The sequence below is a fragment of the Oncorhynchus tshawytscha genome, linkage group LG16 (genome assembly GCF_018296145.1).
Source record: "Oncorhynchus tshawytscha isolate Ot180627B linkage group LG16, Otsh_v2.0, whole genome shotgun sequence".
NCBI lineage: Eukaryota > Metazoa > Chordata > Actinopteri > Salmoniformes > Salmonidae > Oncorhynchus > Oncorhynchus tshawytscha.
Genome location: NC_056444.1, coordinates 67,771,283 through 67,799,145, shown reverse-complemented (window position 1 = coordinate 67,799,145; position 27,863 = coordinate 67,771,283). Strand labels below are relative to the sequence as shown.

The window sequence follows — 27,863 nt, the reverse complement described above, 5'->3', positions numbered from 1 at the left end:
AATGTGATTTAGGTACCCCCCCCCAAATATCCTACAATATGTACGTCTTCTACTCCAGACAGTGTATGTGTGACAGTGCCTGGTTCTCTTGGTGGACTATTAATGCAGGCATGGTCCTGTCACATTGTGGATGGCTGACTGACTCAGGATGTAGTTTTGCTCTTTGTAACAACAGGGCTCAGTCTATCCCTGAGGGTCACGACCTTTCCCGCTCCTCCTCCAATGACAGCAGCTTCGCCAGTGTGGTGGAGGAGAACGAGACCGAGGCCACGGAGGACTATGACACTGGCATGGTGAGTGTGTGTGTGTGTGTGCTTGTGTGTGTAGGTGCATGCCCGCGTTGTGTGTGTATGTGTGTGTGCGTGTTTTGCCCATGCTTCTAACCTTTTGCATGTGTTCCCCAGGAGAGCCTGTCATCATCCGGGACGCCACACAAGCTGGACTCGTTAACCTACAGCACATGGCTAGAGGACAGTATGAGCAGCACAAGCACCACCAGCCGAGGCAGCTCGCCAGGTGAGAAGGGGAGCCTGGGGGCCTAGGAGGCTAGGAGGCTAGGGAGCTAAGGGGAGAATGTAGACAAAAGAGGGCATAAGGTACATATGAGTCTCGAAGTCAGTTACTGTTGCTTGCCAGGTTGTTATTGTAAAAGGGGGTTGGTTAAATAAAGGTCATACCAAAATAAATACAACAGTTGGCAGTTTGATGATGTAGATATGTCTGATTTATAGGCGTATTGAGTCAGAGAAGGCCATATACTGTACATTTCTCCCAGTACAACCTGGTCCAGGATCATAACTGTTGAGGTCATGTGTTTTATTATCCAGGTCCTGGTCAACTTGATGGGGGTAAAGGGTCAGAGATCCGCATTAAACTGGACCGGCCAAAAGATAGTCGGTCCTCATCGGTGAGACATCATCCATACTGGGTCTAGGCCTCAAAGGGCTAGGGGTCTACAGCGGTTCCTCTGTCTAATACAATAGTTCAGATTGTACAGCTGGAAATTCCTTGCTCACTATAAATAGACGTGTGCTCTCTGCCTTTGCATGAATTCTTATTTTATTCTATTAAGTGAACATTGGCATTGTAACTTCAGATGTTGTACTTCTGTTACTGTGGCTGCTGTTGTATTCTCATTACTGTGGTCATGTGATAACTGTTGTGGTTGTTGTGTAACTCCTTCTTGCTCTCTATGCATCTCTGTCTGTGTACCCTTCCTGTCCAGAACTGTTAGCCTGGTTATTTCCTGGGTGTCCATCTGTAGGTTGCCTGTCTCTCTCTGAATGGGGTTCTATCATGGATGAATGATTTAGAAAGCGGTGGACTCCATTATACAGTATATACTGTAACTACTGTACATACCTCATTAGTGTTTTAGAACTCCTCAAAAGAACACACACATCCTGCCCTGCTTATCCACTTATATACTGTAGCCTCATTTACATCTCATTTTGTCATGTCAACTTTAAGTAAGAGTCTTGTCTTGTGTCTCCTGTCCCTAAAGCATTCCCATAAGATACAATCCTTCTGGGAGGTGAGACGAGCACAGGCTTTCGCCGTAACCAAGGATGACGATGAGGATGAGGTGGACCCTGGATAGTCTGCTAGTCAGTGAGGCCAGACCACCCCTTCCCAGAAGCCCCGGCGGTGGCGTTGGTGGTGTCGTACCAGGAGAGGAAGTCAAACACAGAGGGGCCAACTTTTGCACAGTGTCGTTTCGTTCTGCTCACTCCCTCGCCTCTGTCTGTACACACATCTTCTGCCTGGTTTTGTGTAAATAGGTGTATTTGTCTCAGTGAACAAATGGTACCTTTGGTTCAGTTTTGTTGACGCCTACTGTATGTAGACACATGGATCACACGGTAGCTATAGTGACATTGAACTCTGCCAGAGACTTTGGGAGGGGCATGTTGGTATAGTCACATGGATTGTACAATATAGTGACAGTAGCACTGCCTGAATAAATCTATTAATTGAACCTATTTCATTCCAAATACCAAATATCCAACAACAAATATATGTGCATTTTTGATTGTAGGTTATGTTGAATACAGTTGAATGTGGTAGTGATTTTACAGGTAAAGTCATTGTAATTTGCCTATTAGCCATAGCTTTAACTGTACAGCCAAAAACAGTTGCTTTGACAGTGAATATTTTCTTCTCAATATACAATAGCTGGGATATTGTCATCACAATATACAATGTACTTCAAGCCTCGCCTGCTCATACTGTAAATGAAATTGAAGATAGATATGTAACCAGAAAGAATGGACATAGCCTTAAACTTTTCAAACACAGTTTTTCTATACCTTCATTATTCATTTCTACCGTTATCAACATGGCCAGAAGCAGCCAGTAATTGGACAATGTGTGGTTTCAGATTACATGGATATGGGGAAGTTCTGTTTTATGTTCCACACTGTTTTTGCACACAGGATGCTCATTGCTAACTGGTACCTATTTATTATTGTGAACCACCGTACATTTGTATCATTGTAAGCTAACAGGCAATTTTAGCTTTGTTCTTTCTGTCCTCAGAAACAGCTCTCTGTTATGATGTGTATCAAGCAGGTTACTGAGGTCAGGTATGTAGAAATGTGTTGATGACTACAAGGGTAATTCATAACTGTATTGGATAATCTACTGTATTCGTCCATCTAATCAACTTGTCTGCCGATATACAGTACTCTACATAACAAATCCTGTAGCTTAAGTGTTGCCATCAGTACCGTTGAACAAAAACATGTTTGTATTTATTTATTTGGTTTTATTTGGGGATGAGATGGGGCACCACTGTATGCCTGTTTTATAAAAGTTCTTAGGCTGTTGATAGATTGATAATGTACAGAGATGAATACTTCAGTTTGTGCCTGTTATATAGAGTATAGTCCTACCCACCATGGAACCTCAGATGACACTACATGCCAGATCTACTGTAGCACAACAATTACATTTCTTTAAGTGGAAATCCTGATTGTGTCATACAGTAAGTTATACATAATAAATACAACCCTGTTTATTCTATTGAGTACTGCCAAATGTTCACATTGTGTGACATCTTTTTATTACTGGTGCTGTTAGCTTTCAAGTACAATTTGAAAATAAGTTTTAAAATAAACAAAATCTAGCCCACACTGTCTGCTCAATAAAAGGTCAAAAGCGAACTATAAAGTAACTTGTGGTTGCCTTATGTGTGAGGAATGGCAACATAGAACAAAAAAGGTTGAATGTAGAACAGGCATTGATTGAACAGATACTGTACAGTGTCTTGCGAAAGTGATAGAAACTGATAGAGACATACCCCAAGCGACTTACAGCTGTAATCGCAGCAAAAGGTGGCGCTACAAAGTATTAACTTAAGGGGGCTGAATAATTTTGCACGCCCAATTTTTCAGTTTTTGATTTGTTAAAAAAGTTTGGAATATCCAATAAATGTCGTTCCACTTCATGATTGTGTCCCACTTGTTGTTGATTCTTCACAAAAAATACAGTTTTATATCTTTATGTTTGAAGCCTAAAATGTGGCAAAAGGTCGCAAAGTTCAAGGGGGCCGAATACTTTCGCAAGGCACTGTATATGTCTATCTAACTAAAATTGCCCTGATAGCATTTATATTCAATTGCCTTTTGGATATTATTTCATTCTTATATCTATAGTTTGTGAATAATGCTACTGTACACATTCGCCTCTTGCCCTAGATCCCTGTTTAGAGATGACTTAAAGAAAGATGCAGTTCATCATTTGGTATTTCCTCCCAACGTTTATCCTAACTACAACAGGGTTCCACAAGCCATCATAACACTTGTGACAGTTAAACAATTAAACGTGTGTAGCCTACTGTATACCTCTTTATCGTTTTTTTTTACTGAATGAAACCATTGAAGGAATGTCCCATAAATACGTTATTAGATGTGGATAACACCACCAGTCTCGAAAAGTAGAGCCCTCTAGAAGTGGAGGCGCCTCTACTTCTCTCCTCTTACATGCTATAACTGTGCCACATGGACCAGAGCAGCATAATAATGAATGTTCCTTAAAATCGCCACAGGTTTTTATTTATTTCAGCTGTTCAGAAAGATAGGCTACATCATCATGGTTCAGAAGAAGGTGAGTAAAGATAGAAACGTAAAGAGTGGTGGAGTGTGAGCAGTAGTTACGTAGTGTGCGTAAAATAACACATGCGCAGAACGTGATCCGGATTCTTAGCTTTGAGCAAAAGGTTTCGGTAGCGGCCGTGCGTGAGTGAAAACTCAATTCCCCATGGCTTTATGGGGAAGCAAAGTTTTATGTAGTGAGCGAGTGCACCATGCTTTCTGTTGCCTGTACAGCAAAGCCACACACATTTACATAGGAAAACTAAACTAAATGTCCCTTCCCACAGGCACCAACATTGTTGCAATGTAATTTGTAAACGTATCGTGACGTGAATCTATCAAATTTCAACCCCAGGATTATGTCATCATGGTAACCAATTTTCTGCATAGACAAACCTTATATAAAATATGTTGAATTTGTACCTTTGAAACAATGTCAGTAGTCTGGGCAGCACCTCCTACAGGAGAATTGATCTATCTACAGCTACACCTTTGGTCTCTCAACCTTGGTTTGAACTAATCACCTGCTTAGCTTTAGATATTTACCACTGACTACAACCAATGTGCTATGGTGAGAATAACTATTGAGCGGTCTCTACCTAAAATTGTTATAGATTGACTGTTGATATTAAAGTAATTTCAAGGTATGTGTTTAAGAGAGCAAATCAAATGGTACCATACTTTATGAATCAACTGTATATCATCATGAATACTTTTTACATCTGTATAGCTTATGAGATGTCATTAACAGCTATTGTTTCAATTCAACCCAGGATTCACCTAAAAATATACAATACATATAGGACTAGGGTTTTAAGCTTTGGTTGATTTCAAATTGAATCTACAAGTTAATAATTAATATGTTGGATTCACATCTAAACCAAAAATATAAGTTAAAGAATAGGACTAAATCAAATAAAACTACATTTGATTTAGTCATATTCTTGAACTAACGTTTTTGGTTGTTGATGGAGACAACATATCAATTATTAATTTGTAGACAAACTGGAATTAAAGTCAGTGGCACAGATGGAACTATCCAAGCAGAATATGCATCTCCTTCAAATGTTGATGTTTGATTGTGTTGGCAACCAAACACAATTCAATATCACTTTTGCAATAGAGTAAATAGTTCTGTTTTTTTAATGCCAATTTGTACACTGAGTGTACAACACATTAGGAACTTTTCTAATGTTGAGCTGCACCCCCTTTTCCCTTCAGAACAGCCTCAATTCATCGGGGCAGGGACTCTACAAGGTGTTGAAAGTGTTCCACAGGGATGTTGGTCCATGTTGACTCCAATGCTTATCACAGTTGTGTCAAGTTGGCTGGATGTCCTTTGGGTGGTGGAACATTCTTGATACACATGGGAAACTGTGTGAAAACCCCACAAGCGTTGGTTGCAGTTCTTGACACAAACTGGTGCGCCTTGCAGCTACTACCATACCCCGTTCAAAGGCACCTAAATATTTAGTCTTGCCCATTCATGTCTCAAGGCTTAAAAATCCTTATTTAAACTGTCTCCTCCCCTTCATCTACACTGATTGAAGTAGATTGAACAAGTGACATCAATAAGGGATCATAGCTTCCACCTGGATTCATTTGGTCCATCTTTGTCATGTGTCAATAATGTTTTGTACGCTCAGTGGAAGTCTCCCTATGCAAATCTAAGTCTAATACATTCAAAGTGCGATTTCAACAGATTTATACTTTTATTGTGTCAAACTAACTAATTATTGTCTTTCGTAGAATGTATATAGCAACATTCCGACCTTGTTCAGCATTATCTAGTCCAAATATGTCATGATTCCACTATTGGTATCCGGTTTATGGACTTTTAATGGGGGACTTTTATTTTAAAGGCGAACTGTAAATGCCATTACTGTGACAAATCTTATTGTGGCTAGCTTCCACGCCACCTATGGATGTTTTTAAAAAAAATCTTAAATGTGTTTTTAAACCTGACCCTAACCTTAAATTAAGACTAAAAAGCACATTTTTGTTTTTATGATGTATAGCCAATTTTGACTTGTGTTGGTGGTAGCTAGCTAGTGGAAACCAAGTGACTCGGAGCTGAACGGAAGTCTTTTTCTGGAGTCACATTAAAAATGAAAATATATGCTAATGTTAGCTACACTTGTAGCTATTGCCAAGTAAGTCATTGGGAATCAATTAGTTTAATTGTCGTTTCAATCATGTGTCGTTAGTAAACGTCATACTGGAAATACTGTTTGGGGACTATTTCATCATAATCTGAGTGTTCAGAGTAGCGTAAACTAGCTAGCTAGCAAAGCAGCTACCATTCAAGGAAATCAACAGGATCTCTGTGGTAGCTGTCAGCTAAGCTAATGTTAGATAGCAGCTGGCTAGTTACCAGTTAACTGCCTGAAGTGTAAACTATGGTCCAGCAATACAGTTAGTTATAGGGAAATTTCACAATTTCTCTTCTTCATATTTATATTCATAATCTCCAGCACCTCCTTAGCATCAACATATGTGAAAATTGTAGTAAAAAAGATAGATACAGTGGGGCAAAAAAGTATTTAGTCAGCCACCAATTGTGCAAGTTCTCCCACTTAAAAAGATGAGAGAGGCCTGTAATTTTCATCATAGGTACACTTCAACTATGACAGACAAAATGAGAAAGAAAATCCAGAAAATCACATTGTAGGATTTTAATGAATTTATTTGCAAATTATGGTGGGAAATAAGTATTTGGTCACCTACAAACAAGCAAGATTTCTGGCTCTCACAGACCTGTAACTTCTTCTTTAAGAGGCTCCTCTGTCCTCCACTCGTTACCTGTGTTAATGGCACCTGTTTGAACTTGTTATCTTTTTAAGTGGGAGAACTTGCACAATTGGTGGCTGACTAAATACTTTTTTGCCCCACTGTAAGTGTTTTCAATGACATCATCAACCAATTAGTAGGCAATGCCTACTCATAATTGTTTAAAATTACACAATACACACCAATGATGTCATTGGAAACACTTATTTCCTCTATCTTTTTTAGTACAAAACATAGAAATGTGCAATTTTCACATACGTTGATGTTGTGGTGGTGCTGGACATGATGAAAATTTAGTTGAAAATGTGTGAAATTTCCCTTTAATATTGCAGGTTTTACATCTGACATGACTGTTGTTATCTAACATTTTTCCTTAGGGTACTGCATGCACTGGAGAAACATACTCACTCATTCATTCCTGATGACTTCACTTGAATAGTCATAGATATGTTTATCTCAAGGGTGGCCCCTCACCTAAGTCTGCTTTGCAGAGGTACTGGTAAGTGTTGTAAGACATGTCAGATCTATAGCTAACCTAAAGTGTGGCACTATCACTTGAAAACAGTAAATTAATACAATTCTGTTTATTCTCCTTCAATGCTCAGGTGCACTTCAGACTCCAGGACAGTCATTGAGTGAATCTTTACTTCCTGTCTTTCCTACTCGTTGCTCTTCTCTAAATGTAAAACCAGCAGCAGACAACACACAGCCTCCCCAACACTGGAGCCAGAGCTGGAAGAGTTCCTCATCCCTCGTAATCCATCAGTGTCCCCACATAAGAGCTGGCTCTAGCTGCACTACTCCCTCCCCTTCTAGTGTCTCCTCTGCCTTGGAGGACACCACGCTACTGCCCCCGTTAATTAAGAGGCCCTCTCCTGGAGGAGGGTGAAGGCCCAGTAACTAAGTAGCTCAGAATCTCCGCTGTAAGAACGTGCTGGAGATCCGGCGGTGGAAGATGAACAGGCACAAGTACAAGAAGCTGCTCAAACGCACCAAGTTCCTGAGGAGGAGATGGATGGCAGGAGGAAAAAGAAGCAGGTCAGTGTTTTGGCTGGAGATGGGAGGAAGAATGTTGTGCTCTTAGTTGTTATTGTTATGAGTATGAACTCTTAACTGCACAGCTCTCTAAGTTTACCTCAGTAATAATGTTCCCAACGCATTCAACATATTATGAACAGACCTGTTTACTGTATTATTATAGCCATTATGAGATATCTAACAGTGACTGTGTACTTGTATCCAGAAACGCTTTGAGAAGGATCTTCAGAGGATCTGGATGTGAGCTGGACTGAAGAAATCCCCAGAAGGATGGAATACACAGAGGATCTTCAACAAACAATCCAAAGTCTCAGAGAGATTGAAGAGTACAGACTGAACGTCTGTACTCTTCTGGCACACTGCTGACTGACAGGAATTACATGCTTCTCATAAGCCTGCTCTCCTCTCTGCTACTTGAAATAAGACATTTAGTGATGTGGACATTTTCCAGTTGTGTTCTGCCCTCTCCTGTTAAGTGTGATGGTTGTTGCAAGTAGGTAAAAAAAACAAGACAATTTTTCTCACATCCTGATTATTCACTCTACTTATCTTATTTAATATATCATACCAGTATGTTCATACCTTCTTACAATAGGCTGTTATTTAATACCTTCTCCAATTCAGTTTCCTAAGTTAAACAGTGGGTGGCAGTATTGTACAACCTTTGTTTCATTGAACATTGTGAACTTGGCAGTCTCAAAGATGTTCAGCTGAAATAGTCTACTGTTGTTCAGTCAGTGACAAAGTTATACAACTATTCTGGTAAGCTGTGATATTAGGTCAGAAGAAGTGATCACTTTCAAAGATGTTCTCACTCAGTAGCAGTGCCAGGAAGGTGTAGGGTTTCACAGGCAAGCGAAGGAGGGACATACACAGCTGGTTTACACTCTGGAGACTTCTGCAGTTTTGTTGTTGATGAACTTTCTTCAGGTGTTGCTGTCCTCTATCCATTGATGCGCAAAACACTGTGTTGTAACCTACCTACTTTTATCCCATTTCTTTGAGTAAGAGTTGTAGAAGAAAGACTGGAAGACATGTTGCGGTTGTTTCTAAGTAAGTTCCAACTATGTTTTTACTAAAACAAGAACAACACTTTGAGAAGTAGGCTATGCAAACCATTTTAAAGAGTCAATGCCAGGGAAGATGGTAAAGCTTTAAGAAATGTATTTCTAAGATGTTATACACAGTTAAGGGGGTGTTTCTTGTACTGAGGTTAGTCAAACATTTGTTCTCCATTGGTATTTTGTTTGTTCTGTTTGACAATTAAAAGTTTGTTGTACAATGTGAAAGAAGTAGCTATAGGTGATGATCTCCATCACCTTACTTTATGGTGTAAGCCGAAAACAATCATAATTACAGTCTTGACCCCCTTGTTATTTATTTATTTGTTGATCTACTTATGAAGTGTATGCGTATCATTTTGACCGATCAGTGATAGAGGAGTGTATAAAAATCAAATAGACTGAATTGAACAAATGTTAATTTATCCGGGACAGGCATTGTGCAAATGAGGTAAACACCAACAAAAAAAATGTGCATCATGTCTGCCTCAGTTATCTGGTGGTGTGTGGGTGCTTTTCTTATGGGTTCATTCCGATGTGTTTTGAGTTAACTGCGGTCAGAATAGGAGAGTCAGCACAATCCCTGCAGCCTGTCATTATATGTGTCAGTAATGAGTGTCTCACCATAAATGAGCTGAAGTTACCCGAGATACGGGGGAAGGGGATTACCACTCCGAAAAAAAAACATTTAGGGGACTTAGACTCCTAGCAAATAACAATGTCTTATATGAACTGTGAAAAAAAGTAATTTCTTCATGAATTCTTGCAAAAGAAAAGTATTAGTGTGATAACGTGTTCACAGCTGAATGATTTACCAGTATCGTGGTGGTTGCAAAGATTGGTAGGAGAGGAAACCATGTGCATGATTTCTTCCTGTGGCCTCATGAATGAATAAATTCATGTTAAAACTGAACATTGAATATAAAACACAATAGGGATTCACCTTAATATTTAAGTTATTGTGAAAGTTGCAGTCATTAAACATGGCAATCCAGTAGCATGTAGTTAAGTCTTTACGTGTTCATCTGGCTGCCTTAGTCAGTCAGCTACTGCATCAGAGATCAAGGAGAAAATGATAGGGTTTTAGACACAGTTTCTTCTCTGTCTACAGAATACTTTATACTCTTCAGTGCTGCTCACGCCACCATTTTCCAGTAGGCTCTCACATGCAAGTACAGTGGCATACTCAGTATTGGACTATTATGAGCTCATTGTACAAAACCCTTCGACTGCAGTCACTCAAATTCTGACACACTTTTTCACTCATTGACATGCATTGACATGTTGATCATATAGATGAGACATCTAGCCTCTTCTTCTTGGTATTGTCTAGTTATATAAAACATCAGCATTAAAGTGTCAGAAGTGGATGAGAGTCATTTTAATCCAGAACGATCCTTTGAAATAAATACTGGTATTTCAATGCCCATAGAGACAAGCACCTGGTCTCTATTGTCTCTCATAAACCCCACAACTACCCCTTCAAAACAGAATACTGTAGGCCTACTCAAAACCATTACGATCCATTTTTATGGCGTTAATTTAAACAAAACATAAACCTGCCTGCTAAACCTATGTGACTTGACAAGAATAGCTAACATACACTGGTATTACAATAGACATCTATGACCTATGTAATAGGCAGCCAGCTGTAGTGCTGGGCTGTGGCAGCGGTCACTTTTTGTTATCCCCCAGGACCTTGGCCTTGAAAGAGGTTATCAGGGGAATGAATAAAGCCTCTGTGTGCTGCCTGGGCTGTATACATCTCACTGCTGCTGCTGGCCCTTAGGTAAACAGCACATGTAATGGCACTTAGTGAAAATCTGGGTTAGAAAAAGATGACTTGCAACAGGGAATCCTCCAGTCCCAAGAGAGTAAAAACACAAATGTAGAGAAGTATATACAGTACCAGTCAAAAGTTTGGACACACCTACTCATTCAAGAGTTTTTCTTTATTTGTACTATTTTCCACATTGTAGAATAATAGTGAAGACATCAAAACTATGAAATAACACATATGGAATCATTGTAGTAACCAAAAAAGTGTTAAACAAATGAAAATATATTTTATATTCCTCAAAGTTTCCACACTTTGCCTTGATTCTTGATTACAGCTTTGCACACTCTTGGCGTTCTCTCAACCAGCTTCACCTGGAATGCTTTTCCAACGGTCTTGAAGGAGTTCCCACATATGCTGAGCACTTCTTGGCTGTTTTTCCTTCACTCTGTAGTCCAACTCATCCCAAACCATCACAATTGAGTTGAGGTCAAGTGCTTGTGAAGGCCAGTCCTTGTCCTGTTGAAAAACAGATGATAGTCCCACTAAGTGCAAACCAGATGGGATGGTGTATTGCTGCAGAATGCTTTGATACACAGTGGATAATGGGGCAATTGGGCGACACCTGGAGGGGGACAGAAACAAGCACAAAGACATAGGAAACAGATCAGGGTGTGACAGTACCCCCCCTCTAGGGACACCCCCTGGCGTCCTACCTGGGCGTATACCTGGTTGACCGGGGTGCCTGCGATGGAACTCGGTGATGAGGGCTGGGTCCAGGATGTTCCTAGCGGGGATCCAGCACCTCTCCTCCGAGCCATAACCCTCCCAGTCAACCAGGTACTGGGATCCCCTGCCCCACGGCCGAACCTTCAGGAGGTGCCTCACCGTGTATGCCGGGTTAGCCGTCGATGAGACGGGGGAGAGGGATGGACCTGGAAACAGCAAACAATGGGCTGTGAGACATAGGTTTAATCCTAGAACATGAAAAGTGGGATGTATACGGAGGATATGGGGCAACAGAAGACAAACAGCAGAGGGGCTAATAATCTTGGAGATGGGGAAAGTGCCAATAAAACAGGGGGAAAGTTTGCGGGACTCTACCCGGAAGGGCAGATCCCGAGGGGAGAGCGATACCCTCTGCCCAAGATGATAGCGGGGAGCCGGGGTCGACGATAACTGGAGATGGTATTGAGAAGAGCCGACCGAGCATTCTTCCAGGTACTCCGACAGCACCGGACAAACATCTTTGCAGAGGGTATGTTGACATCTTTCTCTTGCTCTGGGAAGAGCAGGGGCTGATAACCCACGGAGCACTCGAAGGGACAGAGCCCAAGTGGCCAAGCAGGGAAGGGTGTTCCGGGGGTACTCCACCCACACGAGTTGCTGGCTCCAGGGGGTGGGTTTGGCCGAGACGAGGCTCCAGTTCCTGATTGGCATGCTCTGAGTGGCCATTGGATTTGGGATGAAACCTGGAGGACAGGCTGGCCGACGACCCAATGTGCAGAACACCTACCAGAACTCGGACGAGAACTGAGGACCACGGTCGGAATCCATTTCCACTGGAAGTCCATGGATCCAGAAGATGTGCTGCAACATGAGCTAGGCCGTCTCCTTGGCAGAAGGTAGCTTGGGGAGGGGAATGAAATGGCGACTTTGGAAAACCTGTCCACCACAGTGAGGATAGTGGTGTTTCCATCAGACAGAGGGAGACCAGTAACAAAGTTCAGGTATATATGTGACCACAGACAGTGAGGGACAGAAAGAGGTTGAAGGAGGCCAGCCGGAGCATGCCGAAGAGCTTTGTTCTGAACACAGACGGTGCAGGCGGCGACAAACTCAGAATCGTCCAAAACCATGGTGGGCCACCAAAAGCATTGTTGCACAAAGGCCACGGTCCGACAGGAGCCAGGGTGACAGGCAAGCCTGGAGGAATGAGCTCATTCCAAGACCGGGGAGTGGGCAGCATCTGGGAGAAACATCCGGGTTAGCCGGGACCCCCACCCTTGGTCCGAGGGTGTAGAAGCGGGGCAATAGCGGTGTGAAAGAGCGTCCAGCTTAACATTCTTAGACCCCGGGCAGTATGAGATGGTGAAGTTGAACTGGGTGAAAAACAGGGCCCGTCGAGCTATTCCAGGTTCTGATCCGTCCACACTATGAATGGAAGTTCCGCCCCCTCTAACCAGTTTTTCCACTCCTCCAAGGCCATCTTCATCGTGAGTAGTTCTTTGTTCCCCACATCATAATTCCTCTCCATTGCATTAATGCAATGGGAGAAAAAGGCGCAGGGATGCAGCTTAAGGTCTAGGGCATAACGCTGGGACAGGACGGCCCCCATTCCGGCATCCGAAGCGTCTACCTCCACCACGAACTGATGGGATGCGTCCGGATGGATTAATATGGGAGCTGTGGTGAAGTGGTGCTTTAGGTCCAGAAACACCCGGTCAGCAGCTGGGGACCACGTGAACGGGACCTTGGGAGAGGTGAGTACTGACAGGGTGAAGTCAGGGTGCTGCAGCTCGAAGATGAGGGAACACTGGGAGAGAAACGCCCAACAAGTTCCTGACCCTCCAGCAAAGCAGTTTGGAGGAGGTAAGCAAGGCACAGTCATGGCGTTCTGCCAAGGTCTGAAATCCATCCAGAAGACCTCAAAGTAACTCCTTGTGTCTCCCAATGGTGGCCCCTTGGGAGGAGATGATGTTGCAGGTCTGCTGAGTCAGTCAGGGCCAGTTCGTACTATCAGACCTTAGGATAAGACCCAGATGCAGACAGTTCGAAGTAACAAAAGTGCATTACAAAACAGGGGCAGGCAAATGACAGGTCAAGGGCAGGCAGAGGTCAGTAATCCAGATCAGAGTCCGAAAGGTACAGAACAGCAGGCATGCTCAGGGCAGGCAGAGGTCAGTAATCCAGGGCAGTGTCACAACGTACAGAACGGCAGGCAGGCTCAGGGTCATGGCAGGCAGAATGGTCAAAACCGGGAAACAGGGACTAGAGAGAAAACAGGAGTAGGGGGAAAACGCTGGTAGGCTTGATGAGACAAGACCAACTGGCAACAGACAACAGAGAACACAGGTATAAATATACAAGGGATAATGGGGCAAATGTGCGACACACATAAGTGTACCTTAAATTCGAAATAAATCACTGACAGTGTCACCAGCAAAGCACCCTCACACCTCCTCTTCCATGCTTCCCGGTGGGTACTACACAAGTGGAGGTCATTCATTCACCTACCCTGCGTCTCACAAAGACACGGCGGTTGGAACCCAAAATCAGACAAAAGGACATATTTCCACTGGTCTAATGTCTATTTCTTGTGTTTCTTGGCCCAAGCAAGTCTTTTCTTATTATTGGTGTCCTTTAGTAGTGGTTTCTTTGCAGCAATTTGACCATGAAAGCTTGATTCACACAGTCTCCTCTGAACAGTTGATGTTGAGAAGTGTCTGTTACTTGAACTCTTATTTGGGCTGCAATCTGAGGTGCAGTTAACTCTAATGAACTTATCCTCTGCAGCAGAGGTAACTGGGTCTTCCTTTCCTGTGGCAGTCGTCATCAGAGCCAGTTTCATCACAGCGCTTGATGATTTTTACGACTGCACTTAAAGAACATTTCACATTTCTTGAAATTGTCCGAATTGACTGACCTTCATATCTTAAAGTAATGACAGACTGTTATTTATCTTTGCTTATTTGAGCTGTTCTTACCATAATATGGACTTGGTCTTTTACCAAATAGGGCTATCTACTGTATACTACCCCTACCTTGTCACAACACAACTGATTAGCTCAAACGCATTAAGAAGGAAAGAAATTCCACAAATTAACTTCTAACAAGGCACACATGTTAATTAAAATGCATTCCAGGAGACTACCTAATGAAGCTGGTTGAGAGAATGCCAAGAGTGAGCAAAGCTGTCAAAGGCAAAGGGTGGCTACTTTGAAGAATCTCAAATATAAAATGTATTTTGATTTGTTTAACACTTTTTTGGTTACTACATGATTCCATGTGTGTTATTTCATAGTGTTGATGTCTTCACTATTACTCTGCAATGTAGAAAGAAAAAAAACTTGAATGAGTAGGTGTGTCCAAACTTCTAACTGGTACTGTACATCTCACTTACTTATTTCTCTAAATTCTAAATTCAGGCATATACAGTATTTTAATGAAAACAATCATGGTATTTATTGTTCCTTTGGTGCTGACACTCCCTGTTATCTAATTCCTCCTCCCTGCTTCATTCTTACATATTCTTCTTGGTTTTCTGTTGGCCTATTTTTCTCTATCCCTCCACCCAGTTGTCTCAGTTACCCAGCTGTAATACCAGTCAGTCCTGACTACTGTATTAGCTATCCGTTCACAACAACAGCATCATGACCAGAAGTCAGGGATCAGCTCAGGTCCAACCCTGCCAGACAGATAGTTATTGTTCCTATGATGACTCAGTTGCATTTTCTATTATTTGTTTCAGTTTCTTCTGTCTTCTTCCTGCCCAGTGGTACGTCCTCATAAAATATGACTTAATTGCATAACTCCTTTTATTGCATTGAAAACATTTATGCATGTGTTTGCGGCTTTGTTTTGTAGTGTGTGATTCATGGGGTTTTAGGTCTTTGCCAAGTTTACTAATACGTCCCATATGTGTGTATTGCATTAGCATGGGGCCAGAGCAGCAGCAAATTAGATGTGGTGGTGGAGGCCCGTAACATCACCCTCCCAGCCGGGACCCAGGCCGTGCTGCCCTGCCACAGCCCCCGCATGATATGGACCTGGGACCGGCTGAAGGATCGCCAGAGGGTGGTCCACTGGGACCTGTTCCGGAGCACACCAGAGTACTCTGTGGAAAGGATACTGGACATGTCTGCTGGCGTCAAAGAGAGAGTCTATAATGGGTTCAACAAGGGCCGCATAACCATCCCCAAAACCGCCTTCACTGACGGGAACTTCTCCCTCGTCATCAACAGTGAGTTGGGCCTGTGGTCTATTGTATGATCATGACTGCAAACGCTCCATAAAATATTCAGTCATTTCACGCTGGACGACATTAATATTACACAAATTCTTGGAATCTAGAAATGTACTTGTAATGTATGTTATTCTTCCAGATGTAGGAACAGCTGATCGAGGTGTTTATAGTTGTAATCTGCATCACCATTACTGCCAGCTTCACCAGTCCATCAAGATACAGCTCAACACCACCAAGTCAGGTGACTACCCTCAATACATTTTTGAATAGTAACAATCTAATTAATTTTGTGTATTGCCACTATTTGTTTCCCTTATTTTAATAACACATTTCAACCTGTCCTGTCTCAGTCCGTAAGGAGAAGCGTTACTGGGACGGGGACAAGACAGTGTTTGTGGTGTTGCTGGGGAGCTCTGTGGTGTTGCCTTGTGTGAACAGGCGGCCTCTGTGGATGGAGGGCCAGCAGGAGGACCAGCAGCAGGTAGCCCACTGGGACTGGCAGCCACCTGGGGTGAGACCTGATGGAGCTGACCGCCTGGTGGACCTTTACGCCTCTGGAGAGCGCCGGCAGTATGGACCACTCTTCCCTGTGGACAAGATGAGTGTCTCTGAGGATGCCTTCTCTGTAGGGGATTTCTCTCTGACCATCTCTAATCTCCAGCCTGTTGACAAGGGCCTGTACTCCTGTCACCTGCACCACCACTACTGCGGCCTGCACGAGAGACTCATCTACAGGCTCATGGTGGGGCCTTCACTGCCCCCACCTCCTCCGGTCCTCACCGCTGTCCCTGCTGCCCCTGCTGCCCCTGCTGTCCCGACTGTCCTTGCTATCCCCCACACACTCCCCAATGATGACCTAAGTAAGAGACTCAGCATTACCCTTTATTTTAGGAATTGCTTTTCTGATGGGAAATGTGAACCTTTTTAAATCTTCATTAGAACATCGCAAAGTAAGAATGAAACTACAGTTCTGTTCTTTGAAAGCACTTTCTCTTTTCTCTTTCTCTTTTCAACTATAAATCATTCTATCTTCTCTCTATAATCTCTTTTTCACATCTTCTCTGAGTTTCACTTTCCCTAATCTGATTGGTGTGTGTCTGTCTTTTCAGCAGTTTTTGTGGTCTGAGAACACTGTTCCTGGGATGTATTTATGGGTCATTTTTACGTATAGGCATTTTTGGTTGGTTAAGTCAGTGCATCTTTGTGGCAGATCCTCAAACCTTTTCCCTGTCCGAACGAGAGGAAGGGGGAGAGAAAGAGGGAATGGAGGAATGGTTGAAAGAGGCAACAAAAGAAACAGACTGAGAAAAAGGGAGCAAGAAAAAAATGATGAAATAATGCATTTGGCTGCAGAAAGAAAAGTCATAGAGGGAGACAGAGCGAGAGAGAACTGAGAGTTTTGGAGTGTGGAGAAGGGGAATCTGACTGTGATGTTGGACAGCAGGCAGCCTGTCTGAAAAAGTCTGTCTGGAAGGCCACTAATTGCCCATAACGGAAGTGCTCTCATTTTCATTGGAGACCTTTTTCCTTTTTCCACAGTTGAGCAATGACTTAGTTCACCATTTTAGCTCCACAGAGTCAGACAGGAGCAGTAAAGCCAGACTCCAGGGGAAAGAGGGAGCATGGTTAGGCTTTGCATCTGGTGCATTGGGATTTCTCTGTTAGTCTCTTTTAGTTTCATTAGGGAGTGAACGTTATTTATAATAAGGGTTACATGGAGAAAATCTGACCTGTCTGAAATGAAAATGGATGGGCCTCCTTTCAGCAAAACATATTTTTACCAAACCCCTCCCTGAGTGCTTCGATTTTTTTAAACATAAAGTGGATAGCAGAGAACATGCCTACCATTTCCCCTCCCTTTTTGGACAGACCAGAGCCTTAGATATGCCGTTTCTAGAAATTGTTCTTCATCCTGTGAGCATTACATGGCAACGCAAGAATGTTGATAGCACACAGGGCTGTGGGCCAGAATGTTGTTCTTTCATCGTATTTGAGAAAAACATATCCCTATAAACATTTCATGCAATTCTATGTAATTTGACACAATATTTTTAATACCACACAAATTACTGAAATTACAGGCTAGGAATGGACTGAGTGATAGGCCTATGTGTTCATCTTATCATATTTATCCAATGCCAAATCAGTCTGTCTTGTTGGCAAAAAACTGTCTCTGTTTGCAAATAATTACATCTGTGACATTATTATGAATCTGAGCATGGTACTTTCAAAAGTTAGGTCTACCTGATGCAGAAAAATGTATGCTTTAACTTCTAGCTACTCTTCTTCCGTGGGTTAACCCAATGAGATAAGGTAGCTAGTGTTTCCCTAAAAGAAGTCTGGGTTAAACCATCTTCTATTTTACAGAATATGGATAGCTTAATCAATTGATAGTGACAGAATTAGATTACTTCCCAAACAAAGTAAATTTTTTGTATCCTTGGCTATAGAGGGTTGTAGCTCCATCTCTGAATGTCAAAGAAACTAAACAATGATATTCCCATATGCATCCGGGTATTTTACAGCTTGTTTCTAGCCGACCAAAGCACTGTTATATATCACTTTATAATCGGATCCGTTAGATTTTCTTCAAAATGGTAAGCTAACAAGGGGTAGGCCTGTGCTTTTTTGTCATTGTCTTTAAGGCCTATGACATACCCTCTCATACCCCTCAATTCGGATCCTGGTCTTAACTTAACAGCCTTTCACTGACAAGGAGGTAGGCTATTTAAAGAGCATAGGCTATAGGCCGGTCCTTGTGCAAGATATTGCATTTTTTGGACTAGGCCTAATCAAAAACTATTTTCTGAATAATTTTTGGATTCTCCTCCTGTACTGCCACTGTAGGCCTACACAGCACAGCATTGGTTAGGCAGCACAAAAGGTTTGATCAGCAAGAGTAGAGCAGGCCGGGGCTCATGGTTGGAATATCCAGTACATAATGTAGCCTAGTTTAATTTAAACCATCCCAGCAGCTATCTAGGAAATATAACTTTGCTCTGTGCTTCTCTGAGCATGTACTTCATAGCGTATAGCCTACAGGCTGTGGATAATTTGATAGCGACCACACTACATAGCCTATAGGCACACTTGATATTCCCCAGAGATGAGGTGCGGCATCGGGCACACATTAATATATAGACTAATGAGCAACTCATTCTAAAACACGGAGAAATATTTAAATGTCATCAATTACAGACTACATGACCGTCCCCTGGACCAGATTTAAAAAATACTAAACCCTCCCCTTGACTAAAATGTAAAAAGCATGACCCTCCCCCATTTTCCTCTAGGTACCGATTCTGTAAATTTCCATCCATCCCTAATCTCTCCCAGACTCTCTACAGTAGCCTATCTTTATAGAACAGTACCTTATCTTTACAGAACAGTACCATATCTTTACAGAACAGTAGCCTATCTTTACAGAACAGTAGCCTATCTTTACAGAACAGTAGCCTATCTTTACAGAACAGTACCCTATCTTTACAGAACAGTAGCCTATCTTTACAGAACAGTAGCCTATCTTTACAGAACAGTAGCCTATCTTTACAGAGCAGTAGCCTATCTTTACAGAACAGTAGCCTATCTTTACAGAACAGTAGCCTATCTTTACAGAACAGTAGCCTATCTTTACAGAACAGTAGCCTATCTTTACAGAACAGTACCCTATCTTTACAGAACAGTAGCCTATCTTTACAGAACAGTAGCCTATCTTTACAGAACAGTAGCCTATCTTTACAGAACAGTAGCCTATCTTTACAGAACAGTAGCCTATCTTTACAGAACAGTAGTATATCTTTACAGAACAGTACCCTATCTTTACAGAACAGTAGCCTATCTTTACAGAACAGTACCTTATCTTTACAGAACAGTAGCCTATCTTTACAGAACAGTACCTTATCTTTACAGAACAGTACCTTATCTTTACAGAACAGTAGCCTATCTTTACAGAACAGTACCTTATCTTTACAGAACAGTAGCCTATCTTTACAGAACAGTAGCCTATCTTTACAGAACAGTAGCCTATCTTTACAGAACAGTACCTTATCTTTACAGAACAGTACCTTATATTTACAGAACAGTACCTTATCTTTACAGAACAGTAGCCTATCTTTACAGAACAGCACCTTATCTTTACAGAACAGTAGCCTATCTTTACAGAACAGTAGCCTATCTTTACAGAACAGTACCCTATCTTTACAGAACAGTAGTATATCTTTACAGAACAGTAGCCTATCTTTACAGAACAGTAGCCTATCTTTACAGAACAGTAGCCTATCTTTACAGAACAGTAGCCTATCTTTACAGAACAGTAGCCTATCTTTACAGAACAGTAGCCTATCTTTACAGAACAGTAGCCTATCTTTACAGAACAGTAGCCTATCTTTACAGAACAGTAGCCTATCTTTACAGAACAGTAGCCTATCTTTACAGAACAGTAGCCTATCTTTACAGAACAGTAGCCTATCTTTACAGAACAGTAGCCTATCTTTACAGAACAGTACCCTATCTTTACAGAACAGTAGATCTTTACAGAACAGTAGCCTATCTTTACAGAACAGTAGCCTATCTTTACAGAACAGTAGCCTATCTTTACAGAACAGTACCCTATCTTTACAGAACAGTAGTATATCTTTACAGAACAGTACCCTATTTTTACAGAACAGTAGCCTATCTTTACAGAACAGTACCCTATCTTTACAGAACAGTACCCTATCTTTACAGAACAGTAGTATATCCCTACCCACTTCATCTCTAGTCTCTCTCCTTCTCTCTGGCCCTCTGCTTGTGGCGTGTTTATCAGCAGCAGAAGGAAGTGTGCTACATCTGTTCAGCATCTGGGCCAGCTGGGACATAAAAGGGAATAGTTGGGGGGGTTCTGTGTTAGATTTGGATCCTGCTTCAACCTTTTAAGATAGGTTGACCCATTTAACAGCATTGTAAAGTATGCAGGGAAGACATTCACATGGATCAATGCATATATGGCTTGAGGTATTTCATTTTATCTTTACTTTTCTCCTACGTAGTTGTGCCCTTTCCTTTGTTAAATCCAGCCAACTCTTATCTGTGCTGACCTCTACAATCCTCTACAATTGCAGCAGTCATTACCCCTCTCTTTTGTTACACTGTAATCATTTATGGCAAGCTGAAGTAGAACTCGGTTCTGTTGTGACCACAAGAACGTGCATAAGTATCAGTAACAGCGTGTAGCTAGCATAGAATAGAATATGCTGTCAGTGCCTTTTTGTTTAAATGAAGATGTCTTCCCTCAGCTCATTGGCTGCAAATGAACCACAATGTTTCAACAAGACTAAAACCACACCCTGTGTGACCCCTGCAGTCTGCATGGCACGTCACACTGTGTTTCTGCGTGTATGTTCTCATTTTATCTGTCAGGGGAAATGAAACCGTCAACAGCTGAGACACGAAGAGAGAACTGAGGCTTGACGAATTGTTCTCCAGAGAGTTGACCTTGATCGTGACACTGCGGTTTTGTGCATATTAACATCATTCAAAACAGACAAGAGATAATTAGCAACCTTGATGCCCTTTGGGAAGTGTTAAATTAGATTAATTGACTACAATTTGTTCTGTAAGACTGGTGCGGTTTGCTAGATCCACCCAGGAGTGGTACCTGTCCTCAGATCATTTCTTATTTAAAGCCTGCCTCAACCTCTTACATATCCTCAGGCTAGTCATGACAAACCTGCGCTTTGGCCAAGGACAATAGATTTAAACTAGAGAAATGCCCCAAGGTGATGGAAATCACTACTATTTTGGTTGGGTTGAGTTATCTAACAGGTCTCAGTAGGGTATGGAGTAGTGCCATCACCTGGCATGATGACTCCTTGCGGTCCCCAGTCCACCTGGCCGTGCTGCAGCTCCAGTTTCAACTGTTCTGCCTGTGGCTATGGAACCCTGACCTGTTCACCGGACGTGCTACCTGTCCCAGACCTGCTGTTTTCAACTCTCTAGAGACAGCAGGAGCGGTAGAGATACTCTTAATGATCGGCTATGAAAAGCCAACTGACATTTACTCCTGAGGTGCTGACTTGCTGCACCCTCGACAACTACAGTGATTATTATTATTTGACCTTGCTGGTCATTTATGAACATTTGAACATCTTGGCCATGTTCTGTTATAATCTCCACCCGGCACAGCCAGACGAGGACTGGCCACCCCTCATAGCCTGGTTCCTCTCTAGGTTTCTTCCTAGGTTTTGGCCTTTCTATGGAGTTTTTCCTAGTCACCGTGCTTCTACACCTGCATTGTTTGCTGTTTGGGGTTTTAGGCTGGGTTTCTGTACAGCACTTTGAGATATCAGCTGATGTAAATAATATCTAAATACATTTGATTTGATTTGTTAGTGTCATCAGCCTTCCCAAGCTTGGTCTCCACCATCATCATCCCCAATGACTATGATTTCTGTTCTCACCCTAGCAGGTGAGAGCGAGACCTGTTTGATAACAGTGGCATGCTTGAGGGTTATGGTGCAGTAACTGTTATTGTCTAATGGAAAAGTATGGATGGATGACATATTATTGTGTGCGTAGGGTTTGAGCAGATTCTAGACAGTGGAAGAAACACCTCAGTGAGGGAAGAAACACTTGTATATGCCAATCTGAAATAGCTATTTTTATCTATTAAATTATATGGTTTTCACAATTAACAAAAACCTCTCCCTCCCCCTCTCTCTGTCTGATGTTTTGGTGTATTGCACAATTCTGCCTGAAAACTGTCAGAAGTTGTGTTTGTGTTGCAGAGGACTTGATGACTGTGAGGTGAGTGTTGTCATATGTCTGCTCACATGGACCAGTCAGACTGGTGGAGTTTCAGGGACTGAGAGAGATGGCAACGGCTAGGATTTATTTTTCCATACTGTGCAAAAGGTTGACTGTGTTTATGAGAATAAGTAAATAACTGGAAAACTCATTCAGACAGACTTGTCTGCACACAACAGAATTCCTCCCCTCTCCCCTCCTACCTTTCCTTTCTTGTTTAATCTGTATTTCTATTTTAAGGAGAAAAATAGCAGCTGCATTGCATCAGGTCTGGAAGTCGTTACAGCTGAAAAGTGTTTTGACATAAAGCTGCTCTCCCTTACCTCATGCTCTCTGCCTTACGCTCCCCGAGAGAAATGAAAACCAGCCTAAAATAAGCACAATTGTTTTTAACTGAAGCAGAAATAACATACTGTTGTAATTGTCCTTCAAAATGCAATATAAAAGACATATAGTCATTACATATAATCATTTGAACTATCATTAACATAAATCGTTTGATTGACATTTTAATTTCACTGAGCATGGTTAAAACACAATGTGAACAAGACAATGTACTTTGAACCACCAGACTGTGTTTATAAAGTATTGAGTGTTATTAGTGGACGGATGAATCCACTGTTGTCCTTCTACCTTCAGGCCCTGATGTGGTTGAACTTGAGAGACCACGGGTAATCAACGTCATTCTCCCTGAGTACCCAGGGCACTTCTTCCAGCAGATGGGCTACTTCCTGGCTACCTTCTTCCTCCTAGCCTTCATCATAACAATCGTCATTGTGCTAACCCGACGACGCAGAAAGAGAGGTAGTGTGTGTCTTCCTCTGTACAGTTGAAGTTTACATACACTTAGGTTGAAGTCATTAAAACTCATTTTTCAACCACTCCACAAATGTATTGTTAACAAACTATAGTTTTGGCAAGTCGGTTAGGACTTTTTTTTGTGCATGACACTAGTAATTTTTCCAACAATTGTTTACAGACAGATTATTTGACTTATAATTCATTGTATCACAATTCCAGTGGGCCAGAAGTTTACATACACTAAGTTGACTGTGCCTTTAAACAGCTTGGAAAATTCCAGAAAATTATGTCATGGCTTTAGAAGCTTCTGATAGGCTAATTGACATAATTTGAGTCAATTGAAGGTGTACCTGTGGATGTACTTCAAGGCCTACCTTCAAACTCAGTGCCTCTTTGCTTGACATCATGGGAAAATCAAAAGAAATCAGCCAAGACCTCAGAAAAAAAAATGTAGACCTCCACAAGTCTGGTTCATCCTTGGGAGCAATTTCCAAATGCCTGAAGGTACCACGTTCATCTGTAAAAACAATAGTAAGCAAGTATAAACTCCATGGTACAGCGCAGCCATCATACCGCTCAGGAAGGAGACGCGTTCTGTCTTCTAGAGATGAACGTACTTTGGTGCAGAAAGTGCAAATCAATACCAGAACAACATCAAAGGACCTTGTGAAGATGCTGGAGGAAACAGGTACAAAAGTATATATATCCACAGCAAGATGAGTCCTATATCGACATAATCTGAAAGGTTTCTCAGCAAAGAAGAAGCCACTGCTCCAAAACCGCCATAAAAAAAAGACAGACTACGGTTTGCAACTGCACATGGGGACAAAGATCGGTCTTTCTGGAGTAATATCCTCTGGTCTGATGAAACAATAATAGAACTGTTTGGCCTTAATGACCATCGTTATGTTTGGAGGAAAAAGGGGGAGGCTTGCAAGCCGAAGAACACCATTCCAACCGTGAAGCACGGGGGTGGCAGCATCATGTTGTGGGGATGCTTTGCTGCAGGAGGGACTGGTGCACTTCACAAAATAGATGGCTTCATGAGGAAGGAAAATGATGTGGATATATTGAAGCAACATCTCAAGACATCAGTCACGAAGTTAAAGCTTGGTTGCTAATGGGCCTTCATGGACTATGACCCCAAGCATACTTCCAAAGGTGTGGCAAAATGGCTTAAGGACAACAAAGTCAAGGTACTGGAGTGGCCATCACAAAGCCCTGACCTCAATCCTATAGAAAATTTGTGGGCAGAACTGAAAAAGCGTGTGTGAGTATGGAGGCCGACAAACCTGACTCAATTACAACAGCTCTATCAGGAGGAATGGGCCAAAATGCAACCAACTTATTGTGGAAAGCTTGTGGAAGGCTACCCGAAATGTTTGACCGAAGTTAAGCAATTTAAAGGCAATGCTACCAAATACTAATTGAGTGTTTGTAAACTTCTGACCCTGTCACACCCTGACCTTAGAGCTTTTTATGTCTCTATTTTGTTATAGTGTTCAGTTTAAATAAAAAACATGAACACTTATCACGCTGCACTTTGGTCCAATTCCTCCTCATCTGACGACGACACCCGTTACAGACCCACTGGGAATGTGATGAAAGAAATAAAAGCTGAAATAAATCATTCTCTCTACTATTATTCTGACATTTCACATTCTTAAAATAAAGTGGTGATCCTAACTGACCTAAGACAGGGAATTTTTACTTGAATTTTATATCAGGAATTGTGAAAAACTGAGTTTAAATGTATTTGGCTAAGGTGTATGTAAACTTCCGACTTCAACTGTATATATCTCTTCGTGACTCTTCTCTTTCACACATAACCAAACTATATATTTGTATGAATGTCCTCAATTTCATATTTAAATCAGTTAAATGGCTCTGTGTGTGATTGGTGATCTGTAATGGTGTGATTAAAGTATGTTTAATCTTGTTTTAGGGCTGGAGTACGACCTGCGAAGATCTGAACGGTCAGAACTGATTTAGTATGGTGGATGGTCACACTTGATAATGAGAACATGACTCATTTTAAGGAGGAGCTGAACTCTCACTGAACTGTTAACACTAACCACCTCCCTCTCTTACTGGTAAACAGGAGTCATGTGACTGGCCACGTTGCATTGGATGCCACAGAGCTGAAGGTCTGCACCCAGGAATACCCGAATTCAGGTAAGGTTCCCATGCTGCTGTAGGCCCTACTGTACCTCATATAAACTAGAGTTTGAACAGGGTGACTCAATAATGGCTGCCGCTGCACAGATCTCATACGGCATGGTACATCATGACATGGCGAATTTAATGACCCACCTTTTTGCACTTTCTATCCTTAGACTACAAAAACAACCTACTGAAAGAGAGAGATATGTCTAAAGGCTGCAATAAAGGTCAGTGTATGTGACAGCAGGGGTTCAAAGCAACAATTGCATGTCTCATTTAATGCCGTTGTTTTTTGCTAATGTCACTTCTCATTTCTTTCCTACCACTTATTCGTCCCTCCTCCATCTCTCTCTCTCTCTAGAAATGAATGGAAAGTTGTGGATATGAGACAGAGAGAGCTGATATGCCGCTGGCGGCTCCAGAGCAGACACACATGACTAGGAAGAGGAAACAAGGGTTTATAATGGTGGAATCCAAAAAGGACAGGAGGGACTCTCTTTTTATAGACACCCCTTACCAAACACTCTTACCAAACACTCTTACCAAACACTCTTACCAAACACTCTTACCAAAACACTCTTACCAAACAGTCTTACCAAACACTCTTACCAAACACTCTTACCAAACACTCTTACCAAACACTCTTACCAAAACACTCTTACCAAACACTCTTACCAAACAGTCTTACCAAACACTCTTACCAAAACACTCTTACCAAACACTCTTACCAAACACTCTTACCAAACACTCTTACCAAAACACTCTTACCAAACACTCTTACCAAACACTCTTACCAAACAGTCTTACCAAACACTCTTACCAAACAGTCTTACCAAACACTCTTACCAAACAGTCTTACCAAACACTCTTACCAAACAGTCTTACCAAACAGTCTTACCAAACAGTCTTACCAAACAGTCTTACCAAACAGTCTTACCAAACAGTCTTACCAAACAGTCTTACCAAACACTCTTACCAAACACTCTTACCAAAACACTCTTACCAAACACTCTTACCAAACACTCTTACCAAACACTCTTACCAAACACTCTTACCAAACAGTCTTACCAAACACTCTTACCAAAACACTCTTACCAAACACTCTTACCAAACACTCTTACCAAACACTCTTACCAAAACGTTTCTGTTGCTGCGCCAGTTTTTTATATTTTATTTCATATTTTCATACTTGTGTATTCTGTATTCTGATCTGCTGTTATTTCAATATGGCTAAACATGTCTTCAATTTTGTATTGTACTACACAGATATTTGATGTCAAGTATTTTATATTACAAAAAACAACCAGTGTGTGCTTTTCAACATTCCTTGTCTTTTGGTACATGACAAAATACTTTCTATCACTATATGACTTCATTTTCCGAAAGCATGTTGTCTTTAAATGTATGTGGGAAAACTGTCATGTTCTGTTTTCTGATTTCAGAGCTCAGCAAGCTCAGAATTAGTTGAGAATGTTTATTAAAGTATTTGCACAAACCTGTAATTTACAAGTAATATACTAGTAACATTCATTCTGTGTGTAAAGGGTTTGTAAAGGGTCACAAGTATTTTATAGCTATGCTGTTAATTATTAGTTCATAACTTGCTTAGAAATCTGTATTAAGCCTTTATACCTGTTATAATGGTATTCTTACCAAGTTCATGCGATTGATGATCATGGACCACAAAGAAAGGCTATACATGGAATAAAACTCAGGAAATCAAGCCTTAAACAGAATCAATGCGTCCAGATGGGGTTGTTGACAATGTACAGTTGTGGCCAAAAGTTTTGAGAATGACACAAATATTAATTTCCACAAAGTTTTCTGCTCCAGTGTCTTAAGATATTTTTTGTCAGATGTTACTATGGAATACTGAAGTATAATTACAAGCATTTCATAAGTGTCAAAGGCTTTTATTGACAATTACATGAAGTTGATGCATAGAGTCAATATTTGCAATGTTGACCCTTCTTTTTTAAGACCTCTGCAAACCGCCCTGGCATGCTGTCAATTAACTTATGGGCCACATCCTGACTGATGGTGTCAGAATTTGTGGGGTTTTGTTTGTCCACCTGCCTCTTGAGGACTGAACTCAAGTTCTCAATGGGATTAAGGTCTGGGGAGTTTCCTTGGCCATGGACCCAAAATATCAATGTTTTGTTCCCTGAGCCACTTAGTTATCACTTTTGCCTTATGGCAAGGTGCTCCATCATGCTGGAAAATGCATTGTTCGTCACCAAATTGTTCCTGGGTGGTTGGGAGAAGTTGCTCTCTGAGGATGTGTTGGTACCATTATTTTCTCATGGCTGTGTTCTTAGGCAAAATTGTGAGTGAGCTCACTCCCTTGGCTGAGAAGTAACCCCACACACGAATGGTCTCAGGATGTTTTA

At 41.6% G+C, this 27,863-nt stretch overlaps 2 protein-coding genes across 12 annotated transcripts in view; both read left to right on the top strand.

Annotated features, from left to right (window-relative positions):
* Window positions 1–3,164, top strand: part of LOC112216171 (rap1 GTPase-activating protein 1) — a 103,169-nt gene extending 100,005 nt beyond the window's left edge. For 9 of the 10 annotated variants that reach the window (XM_024375958.1, XM_024375960.2, XM_042299520.1 and 6 more), the window contains 4 exons: window positions 155–293; window positions 405–516; window positions 828–907; window positions 1,505–3,164. In XM_024375958.1, the coding sequence (XP_024231726.1) occupies window positions 155–293; window positions 405–516; window positions 828–907; window positions 1,505–1,600 (427 nt within the window). In that variant the 3' untranslated portion in view covers window positions 1,601–3,164. The remainder of the gene's footprint in view (window positions 1–154; window positions 294–404; window positions 517–827; window positions 908–1,504) is intronic. The other variant, XM_024375957.2, reaches the window with a different exon arrangement.
* Window positions 3,165–6,081: 2,917 nt separating this feature from the next.
* On the top strand, window positions 6,082–27,196 carry LOC112216169 (matrix remodeling-associated protein 8). 2 transcript variants are annotated; one of them, XM_024375953.2, is made up of 13 exons: window positions 6,083–6,247; window positions 7,262–7,383; window positions 7,490–7,922; window positions 8,128–8,975; window positions 15,232–15,258; window positions 15,418–15,723; window positions 15,866–15,967; window positions 16,077–16,586; window positions 23,149–23,313; window positions 25,256–25,286; window positions 25,412–25,485; window positions 25,647–25,700; window positions 25,835–27,196. In XM_024375953.2, exons 4-13 carry the CDS (start codon window positions 8,957–8,959, stop codon window positions 25,858–25,860), a joined length of 1,314 nt encoding a protein of 437 aa, XP_024231721.1. In that variant the 5' UTR covers window positions 6,083–6,247; window positions 7,262–7,383; window positions 7,490–7,922; window positions 8,128–8,956; the 3' UTR covers window positions 25,861–27,196. The 2 variants fall into 2 exon arrangements, with proteins under 2 accessions (XP_024231722.1, XP_024231721.1); XM_024375954.2 differs by lacking the exon at window positions 15,232–15,258 and having other exon boundaries at window positions 6,082–6,247.
* The last annotated feature ends 667 nt before the right edge of the window (window positions 27,197–27,863 follow it).

Coding starts and splice junctions, on each gene's coding strand:
- LOC112216169 (XM_024375953.2), top strand. Junction 15,968..16,076: donor GCTCAACACCACCAAGTCAG/GTGACTACCCTC, acceptor GTCCTGTCTCAG/TCCGTAAGGAGAAGCGTTAC. Junction 23,314..25,255: donor CCGACGACGCAGAAAGAGAG/GTAGTGTGTGTC, acceptor ATCTTGTTTTAG/GGCTGGAGTACGACCTGCGA.